The sequence below is a fragment of the Schistocerca americana genome, chromosome 8, assembly GCF_021461395.2.
Source record: "Schistocerca americana isolate TAMUIC-IGC-003095 chromosome 8, iqSchAmer2.1, whole genome shotgun sequence".
Taxonomy (NCBI): Eukaryota; Metazoa; Arthropoda; class Insecta; order Orthoptera; family Acrididae; genus Schistocerca; species Schistocerca americana.
In genome coordinates this window covers 145,820,285-145,830,553 of record NC_060126.1, presented here as the reverse complement: position 1 = coordinate 145,830,553, position 10,269 = coordinate 145,820,285, and the positions used below count along the sequence as shown (strand labels likewise).

Here is a 10,269-nt window from a genome sequence, read left to right as displayed (position 1 = left end):
GCCTAACACAGCTTCAGCACCCAGAAGTCATTGCCACATCAGCATCTCTCTAGGGCATCTGACAGACTGCAGCAACAACAGCAGCACCACTCTCTGGCTCCTGCAAAGTCTGAATGCTCTATCTTATGCTACCTGGCTGCACATTGTGTCTCTATCCATGTCCCACCCGCCCAAGTGCCCATCCCCACCTCACGCTCAGTGAGACTGCTAGGTCACAGCTCTTCGTGCTACCTGACGCCTCCTCTGTAACCATCACTGTGCCAAGCAGCAACTTCTTTCCCAAGTTGCCACCCCAGCCACATCATAACTCACCAGGCATGCCTTCAGTCACACAGTCCAGTGCACCATCCAGCAGGCCACCCATTGCTGCCACATACCAGCACTCACAGCATGCTGCCCAAACCACCCTCCATCACACACCACCAATCTGGAGGCCACATTAGCTGCCATTCACTGTCATATGCTCCATTGCACACACCCCTGCCTGTCATTAATGGCCAGCTGCTTTCCCCCACTGCAAGCCATGTAGCCATGCCATGCTTTCAACATGGTGGCTATCAGGTGCCACAGACCTTGACCATTGCCTATCTCCCACCATTCAGAAAATGTCTCTGAATGCTGGCACCATTAACAATGCTCACTACCACAGCATTCAGACTAGTTTTTGATGCCATGCAGCAGCATTCAGCATTGTTATCTCAACATCCTACTGTTGCAGCAATGGCAACTATGTGGCGCCTACCTACATACCTAAAATTTCATGAATCCTACAGTCTGTCCTACCAGATAATACTCCCCTCATAGTTGCACCTAGATGTTCCCCAAAGAACTCATGTCGTAGTAGGCTCTCCTTACAGGAGTATCTCCCCCCCCCCCCCCCCCACTACTGTAATCTTCCTACCATGTCTTTCATCCATAAGTGCTGTCAGTGTGTGAGGGAAGCATTCTTCAGTGTCAACAGTCAATGTAGCATGTGCAAAAGTGCTCCTCTTTTCATTTGTGAACCAGACCTTTTGTTTTTGCACCAGTGCTTTCTGCTGAGTCAGCTTTGTGCATAAGGCAGATAGCCTGCAAGCATCATAGCTTCCTGAGCAAGACCACTCACAGTTCAGTGGTTTAGGCTCATCCACTGCATGCTCTTTAACTTTACTGAGTTACTTTGAAGATTTGTCTTCCAATCTCTGAAGACTATTAGTTCCAGATGCAGCAATGCACATAAACAACATGTACATTAGACTGCTTTGTGCCAGTTCCGGTCACCCACATGGACTATCCCATTCAGTTTTCAGACAGTTTTGGATATTCTTTCATTTGTGATATGCCTTGTGTAGTGAAACACTTAAAGTGCTACCAGCATTACCACAATATCATTTTCAGTAACATGAAGAAGAACGAGTTTAAAGTCTGTTTAAAGGCTCCTTTGAGTTGTAAACTCAGATTTTGTGAATTATTTCCCTGCTTGTCTGAGATTGACAAAATTAGCTCATTTAGTTTTTATATGGCCATTCCTTCATGAAAAACTTATTGCAAGCTACAAAAAGTAAATCCTTGATCTTAGACATACGGCAAAATGTTTCATAAGAGAGTGTATGATACTTGAGGCTATTTAAATAACAGTTTTGGTATTATGACATTGTTCTACCTAAATCCTAGACATTGGAGTTAAAAGCTTGGTGTTAAAGATATACATTGTATAAGGAGAAGTTATAGCTCTCCCATGAGATAAAGCTCTGTTGGTAAAATTGCACAACTTTATCACACATTTAATTTAGTACTTATCAAAAAAGGTTGATAGTGAATAATCTTCCTTCACTTTTGCTCAAAATTGAATGAATCGGGACTGACAAAACTGTTACAGTCTTATTCCACAGTGAACATGTAATCAGAATAACTTTGACTGCTAAGAGGTAGGGACATTTTCAAAACTTCGATTTTATGAATACTAGCAGGTATATAGGCAAGGCAGTATCCACATCTGGTGTACTTTTCTGAACTTTTAGCTGCTATGTAAAAAGAACTGCACACTGAGCCCTTTGTGTTGTGATTCATCCATTTTATATGAGAATATCCATAACTAACGCATCCAGAGTGAAAATCATTGCACACTGTTCTTCTGTTGCCAAACAAAAGTCTGGCATGCCACCCACTGAACATGTCTGGAATTTTGTTTTTTAGTTGCAGGAGCTTAGTGGCTAAGTGGTAAAATGTCAGACTGTGGATCTAAAGATATCAGGTTTGATCCAGACTTAAGTTTTGTCTCTCACTTATCCCTTCTTTCACCTCTTTCAATATGTATTAATGTGAAACATGACAAGTTGTACTGTATTACAGAGTCAACATTAAACTGTAAGTACACTATGGTTGTCTAGGTATGTCTGTTCAAAGATCAGAGGAAGGCAACAACTTATCATTTACAGCTGGACCATGCCTAGTAAAGTACTGCACATGATGTTCAAACCAGTCTCTGGATTGATGACAAGTTTACTTGAGTGGCTAACTTCAATTCTCACCCAAAAGCAGCACACACAGCTAAATTTTAGACTCAAAATGTGTCACATGAGAACTATCATTCCTTAGAAGCACATTCTTATTTTTGATTTCGTGAAATGATTTGCAGATAGGCCCTAGTCTTACTAAACCATAAGGTGATTTCGTTAGATATTTATTTATAGTATATAATTGGTTTACTGCTCTGTAAATTCATTCACTCCTTTTTATTAGTTTAGCTTTCATATTATTGTCACTCAGTTCATTGCATTTGGTTCTTCCATAGTGCTGAAAATTTCTCAGTGTCATACTTACAAAATGACAATGAATTAGTTTCATTCTGTGTGAGGGTGTGAGAGTATGTGTGTGTAGGTGTGGCAGGGAGGGGGGGGGGGGGGGAGGGAGGGGGAGAAGGCAGGCATACGCTCATATGTGTCTTCCTAGCCACCACTCAACATCTGCTCTGCATGATGATGGGTTGTCTTTGCTCATTCCATCTTGTGTAACCAGAAGTTTTTCATTGTCTCACTAAAGAGGTAAATATAACCACATTATAATCTTTATTACAAAATACCATAGAAGACTCCTTACATATGTGGAATTGATCATTGACACACTAACAAATATTCACATAATATATGAAAAAAAGTATTTATAGAAATATCACAGTTAGGCAGCATAAGGGGCCTGGTAAATGAAGACAAAAAAAATAAGTCTGTAATGCTGTAGAATTTGTTTGAAATGGAGAGTTGATACTTTCTTCATTATTTTATTAGCTCTTTCTTCTCCATCAGAATTCATCATGGAAAGGATAATATTTTGAATGTTTTGCCCTGCAGGAGAAAGAAATTGTCACGAGTTAATAACCACTTACTGCTTAGTGTACATCATCATAATCCAGTTGCACTAATGCAGAGGGGTGAGCATGGAATCATATGGTAAAACTAAATTTTTACAGTAATGCCTTGCTGATAGTACATTAATGTAATTAAGAAATTGTCATGAGTTAATAACCACTTATTGCTTAGTGTACATCATCATAATCCAGTTGCACTAATGTAGAGGGGTCAGCATGGAATCATATGGTAAAACTAAATTTTTACAGTAATGCCTTGCTGATAGTATATTAATGTAAAAAGCTGACACAATAACAGCAGATTAACAAATGAAAGGAAGATTAGTGTCTAAAAGTTGTTACAAACTGAAGCAGTAAACAGTGTTATAAGATACACCTCCCAGAAAAAAAGAGAGACAATATGATTGTAGCAATAGATATACAAGAGAGTATGAAAGGGAAATCTCAAGTCATGCGTGGTGTTCTGTAGACTACAATATGTAGGGCATTTCTTTTGTTTGTGAAGATAATTATCTGTTTTAAAAAATATGCACAGAAATTTCTGTGTTACTGATAAATAATTGGAGTAAATGTATATATATAACTAGTTGGCAATAATATAAAAAAAATATTTTTCAGTGTATTAATAGGCAAATAAAATAGTTATTTTACTTGGCATGCTCTTATTCTTCACTATCATAGAGAATAATATTCTGGAAAAATGATTGAAGAATTAATGTAACATTTATGAGAACGTAAAGGACTGCAGATTTAGAAATAGTAATAGGATTTACTCTAATGGCTTCTTGAGACACAGGATAGCTATTCAAATGTGTATCTGTATGTGGGAGATTTCTAAATTCCCAATAAAAGCTACTAATATGTTATTACAGAAGAACAGTTGTTCAGCTTTTTAACAATTCTTGGCTATTGTATATGAATAGTAGTGTACATTATAATGATCTAAAGAGATATGCATAGTCAGCCACGTAATCAGTTTTTTTATCTGTTTATCTATGGGTAAATAAAACACTAGTAGGCTTCAGTTTCTACTTGTTGGTTCCCAAGTGATGGTAAACTTTTTACTGATACAAGAGGATACATGACTTTGTGTTAGGCAGATTCTAAAACCAGTTCCACATGATCAGCTGGAAAGATTGCATTTTGCACACCTGTAATGAATCAGACAGTGTCTGTAGCCAGTGCACCACATCCCAGGCACTGACTGCCAGCAGAGCATCCTCAGCAGCAAGCCACTTTCATGCTCTGGCCTACTTCTGCAAGAAAATGACCCAATCCTTAGACACTGATCACCCTTCAAGAAGTTTCTATATGATGCAAGAGTGTGGTAGTGCTACCTCTTCCCCATAATCAGCCTCCTGACAGTTAATAGTCATTGCATAACTAAGCTTTGTTATGATGCCCAGCTTGCCATGAAGACAAAGATGTACCTGTGACACAGTCACCAACAATGTTACTAGGCCATGAACCCTTGACTGCTGCCCGATTGCTCAGGCTCTTGGCAGCCCTGCGCTCTGTTGCCATCATGAGTCTACTCAGCTGGGATCCAGCTGCCTTCCCATATTCAGGGGCTTGAACTAGGCACCTCCATAGTGTCATCTGCCCCTGGGGTTTGACACAGACAACTTTAGCTGTCCATCCACTGGTGTGTAGGTTGGGGCACTGGCTGACACTACAGTCACTTCATCACATGCCGCAGGACCATGGCAAACCCCTCAACCAGGTCTGCAACAGGCTCAGTTACGTGACAGTGGGACCTGACACAGCGTCAGCAGATGCTTAGTATGCACTGTGAGGACACACAGCCAGAATATGATGCAACAGTATATTTGCCACACTCACCAGGGTTCCAGGGATCAAGATCCATGTCCAAAAAGACTGAATGGTCATAAATAATAAACAATAAATGGTATTTTATTCGGCCAAGAAGACTAAATTCTCATAAATAATAAACAATAAATGGCATTTTATTCATGGGCTGCCTTTTTCTCCTGCTCTCACATCCATATTTGGCATAAAATCTTTCACCCACTCCAAACCATGCTGTCACACACCAATCAGTCAAGCTTGAGGGACATTCAGTAAGCAATTCATCACTTTTTTCTGCAGCTGACTTTGGTTGAAAAAATGCAGAATTTGCTGTGGTACATCACAGAATATCCCTCCTTCATCCCCTGATAGGTGGCAGAACTTCATGAAGCATTCTGCATTCCAAGCAGATAGCTGTCACTGAATTTCTTTTGGCAGAAAACCAGAGCATCAAAGATATTTATAGATGCTTGTAGAACACCTATGGAAACCTGGCAGTTAGAAGAAGCATGGTGAGTCATTTAGCAAGGTGTCTTTCATTATTGCAGAAATGTCTTGCAAACCTGTCTGATCTCCCATATCCTGGTTGAGGGCACTCAGCTGTGAGTCCTGCACTTTAGAATGCATCCCCAAGCAAACTAACTGGGCATTTTCATTTGATTGACAGATCACAATGAAGCATCTCGTTGCGTAAGAGGACATCTCTGTTAGTAGTGCTGACACTCTCATCCACCAGCTGAAGTACTCACTGGGTTCCTCGCTGCCTATCAGAAGACCATAAAGAGCAACAAAGGACTGTCTGTGCCAAATTGCTTATGCAGTACAAGGCTGATCATGACAATTTGTTGTAAACATCATCATAGGCAATGAGACATGGATTCATCAGTTCAAACTACACTACTGGCCATTTAAGTTGCTACACCACGAAGATGCCGTGCTACAGGTGCAGAAATTTAGCCAACAGGAAGAAGATGCTGTGATATGCAAATGATTAGCTTTTCAGAGCTTTCGTGCATGGTTGGCGCCGGTGGCAACACCTACAACTTGTTGACATGGGGAAAGTTTCCAACCGATTTCTCACACACAAACAGCAGTTGACCGGTGTTGCCTGGTGAAACATTGTTGTGATGCCTCGTGTAAGGAGGAGAAATGCATACGATCGTGTTTCCGACTTTCATAAAGGTTGGATTGTGGCCTATCGCGATTGCAGTTTATCGTATACTAACAATGCTGCTAGCATTGGTCGAGATCCAATCACTGTTAGCAGAATATGGAATCGGTGGGTTCAGAAGGGTAATACGGAATGCCGTTCTGGATCCCAACAGCCTCGTATCACTAGCAGTCCAGATGACAGGCATCTTATCCGCATGGCTGTAACGGATCGTGCAGCCACGTCTCGATCCCTGAGTTAACAGATAGGACGTTTGCAGGACAACAACCATCTGCACGAACAGTTTCACGATGTTTGCAGCAGCATGGACTATCAGCTCGGAGACCGTGGCTGTGGTTACCCTTGATGCTGCATCACAGACAGGAGTGCCTGCGATGGTGTACTCGACAACAAACCTGGGTGCACGAATGGGAAAACATCATTTTTTCGGATGAATCCAGGTTCTGTTTACAGCATCGTGATGGTCGCATACGTGTTTGGCGACATCTGCGGTGAACGCACATTGGAAGCGTGTGATGGTATGGGATGCCATTGGTTACACGTCTTGGTCACTTCTTGTTCTCATTGATGGCACTTTGAACAGTGGACGTTACATTTCAGATGTGTTACAACCCGTGGCTCTACCCTTCATTCGATCCCTGCGAAACCCTACATTTCAGCAGGATAATATATGACTGCATGTTGCAAGTCCTGTATGGATACAGAAAATGTTCGACTGCTGCCCTGGCCAGCACATTCTCCAGACTCTCACCAATTGAAAACGCCTGGTCAATGGTGGCTGAGCAACTGGCTCATCACAATACGCCAGTCACTACTCTTGATGAACTGTGGTATCATGTTGAAGCTGCATGGACAGCTGTACCTGTACACACCATCCAAGCTCTGTTTGACTCAATGTGCAGGCGTATCAAGGCCATTATTATGGCCAGAGGTTGTTGTTCTGGGTACTGATGTCTCAGGATCTATGCACCCAAACTGCATGAAAATGTGGCCACATGTCAGTTCTAGTATAATATATTTGTCCAATGAATACCCATTTATCATCTGCATTTCTTCATGGTGTAGCAATTTTAGTGGCCAGTAGTGTAGAAACAAAATGGCAATCTATGAAGTGGTGACACACCACCTCTCCCCTGAAGAAAAAGTTCAAAGCCACACTCTTAGCTAGTAAACTCATGTTGATAGTCTTCTGAAAACATAAAGGTATTATTCTGTTTGATGTCCTCCTTCATGGTGCAATGATCACCTCTGAAATGTACTGTGCTACCCTCAGGAAACTGAAGAAACAACTTCAGAGTGTTCATCACCACAAAACAAACTTCTCCTTTTCTATGACAATGTGAGTCCTCACACAAGTCTGTCCACCCAAGAGGAGCTTACAAACTTCAATGGACTGTTCTTCCTCATCAACTGTTCAAATGTTCAACTGTGTGTGAAATCTTATGGGACTTAACTGCTAAGGTCATCAGTCCCTAAGCTTACACACTACTTAACCTAAACTATCCTAAGGACAATCACACACACCCAGGCCCGAGGGAGGACTCGAACCTCTTCCGGAACCTCCTCATCGACTCTACAGCCTGCATCTCACACCTTCTGACTTCTGTATCCAGTAAAGGATGCACTCCATAGGAAACAGTGCATGGATGATGGGGAGCTTACTGATGCAGCAAAATGTTGACTCCAATGTTAACCAATAGAGTGGTACTGTGGGGGCATGCAGGCCCTCACAGTTAGACAACATAATACTGCTGCTTTGAACAGCGATTACATTGAGAAATAGGGTTTTGTAGACAAAAGAAGGGAGAATAATATGGTGTATTAGAATCCTGAATAAAGCCAACCTGATTTCAGAAAACATATTGCATTACTTAATGTCAATCATATACCAGTGCAATGTGATTTTTATATAAGTATGACATGTGTCAAATTCTTTCAAGTTGTTCATAAAATAGAAAGAAAATCTAGTTTTCCATTTGTAAGGCTATTAGAAAAAGCAGAAAACAAGAAATAGCCATAACATGTAGTAGAATTTTTTTTTTAAGGAAAATTGTTTATTGGTAGGCAGAGAAAGTGCTGGTGCCAGTCATAGATTAGAACAGTGCTATCATATGACGTAAAATGAGTGACAACACTTGTATTGTTGGTTGCTCAGGAATGTGAGGTTACATATGAAAAATAATATTCATTCTGAAAGGAATGACAGTCAAAATTTTATAGGTCTGAAAGTGTTAAAGTTACTTGTTTACACTGTTGAGCATGAAGCAAGTCATCCAAAATGTTTTCCATCCAAGAAACATAAGTGGTTGTAATGGTAGTAAATAAAAGCAATTCTGTATGAGTTGTGTTATTCCCTCATATATCAAACGGAGTAACTAGTCATGTGCATATGGTGCTGGGTACATAATTTTTCATATTATAGTCAAAATATGAAGATATTAGGTCATTCACAAAATATCTCCTACATACCAGATATTCTCCAAATATCTGAACAGCAAGACTATTCCGCAATAGTTTTCCCCAGATGTAGAAAACACCTCATGTATCATATCAGCTCCTACTTTCAAAGTTTCCACTGAAAAGAATATGAGAGGAAAATCTTTCCCTCAAGGGGAACATCCAGCACACATTCTAGAAGAATGTCTGTCCCTGAAGCCTTTCCTGGTTTCAAGTTGTGAAGGATGTTATACTTGAATTGTATGCTGCAAAGAAAGCCTCCACAGTGGAGGAGCTACATTTCACTACATTTCAGTAGAGTTTAGTTATCTCAAGATAAGTTGGCTGTCAGTGAGTAGGATTGCATTGTCTTGGGTTTGCAGGTTCCCTCTTAACTCCTGACCCTGTCACATGTTCAAGCTGTGTAGAGCCCTTACACAGTAATGAAGGAGTTACATGTGTAATCAGTTCCCTGGATCATTGCTGATACCACTTGTCCTTAATTTCCCTTATTACAGTGTGACATTTGCTCATCAGGTCTTGGAAATGTTCCTTCTTAACTTCAGAGGATGGATTTTGGGTGAGGTACAGATAGACATCACTTATAGGCAGTGATAAGGCTTAAAATTTCTTCATTATTTTTATCAAACCAGTCCTGTCATTTTCTTTTTGTGGAATGAATTGTTTCTTCTTGGTGGCTATTCAATGATGTTTTGCATTGTGACCCACTGTAGCTTTAATTCTCTTGTGATGACTGGGTGATGAGTCAACTTGTCTCAAATATTGGTCTGAATTTCTGTCACAATGATTGCATTTCAAAGCTGTTATGTGTCATATTTCTTTCTACAGATGTTAATTAAATGGTCAAAAGGTATTTGGTCAATGTAAACCTAAGTCAACTGAAAAGAAGTTTGCAATCTGTACAACAATCATCAAAGTTTGTTACTGTATTTGTGTTGAGGACATAGCTTACTGTGTTGTTTACATGATAGCACAACCAATAAAATGACAGTGTCTGCAGCATTGCAGCATCCATGTAGTCTTGAAGTATTCTGGTAAATGGAATCACTGTTAGTGTAGAGCTGCTCAAACTCTACACACACTCAAAAATAGCAATCTGTTGTCATAGCAGTTTCCCACTTCCTGTTTGTCTATGATATTCTCTCACATCTGATCATCTTTCCCCATTCTAATATTAAAATCACAAAGTAATAAGAATTTATCTCCAAAGAGCATCTTGTTGAAAACAAGTAGGTGTACACACAATTTTTCGAATGTCCATCACAATTTAACATGGGGGCATATGAGGAAATGAGTGTGTGGCATATCAGAAAGATGATGATTTAAGTTGTTAGGCTGGACTTAAATTTGACTTCTGATTATTAGTCTACATTTTCTAAGTTGTTTTCCATGTGGGGTAGGCAGCAGTGCTCCTAAAGAGGCTAGCCAGTATCCAGATGCAGGACTGAAACCCTTGACCTTCAAGAGGACATATTTGTTTTTGCACATC

At 40.3% G+C, this 10,269-nt stretch overlaps 1 protein-coding gene across 2 annotated transcripts in view; it reads right to left on the bottom strand.

The window, feature by feature from the left end:
- Window positions 1–3,072: 3,072 nt before the first annotated feature.
- Window positions 3,073–10,269, bottom strand: part of LOC124545138 (aldo-keto reductase family 1 member B1-like) — a 107,111-nt gene continuing 99,914 nt past the window's right edge. For both annotated transcript variants that reach the window (XM_047123963.1, XM_047123964.1), the window contains one exon: window positions 3,073–3,320. In XM_047123963.1, coding sequence (XP_046979919.1) covers window positions 3,278–3,320 — 43 coding nt within the window. In that variant the 3' untranslated portion in view covers window positions 3,073–3,277. The remainder of the gene's footprint in view (window positions 3,321–10,269) is intronic.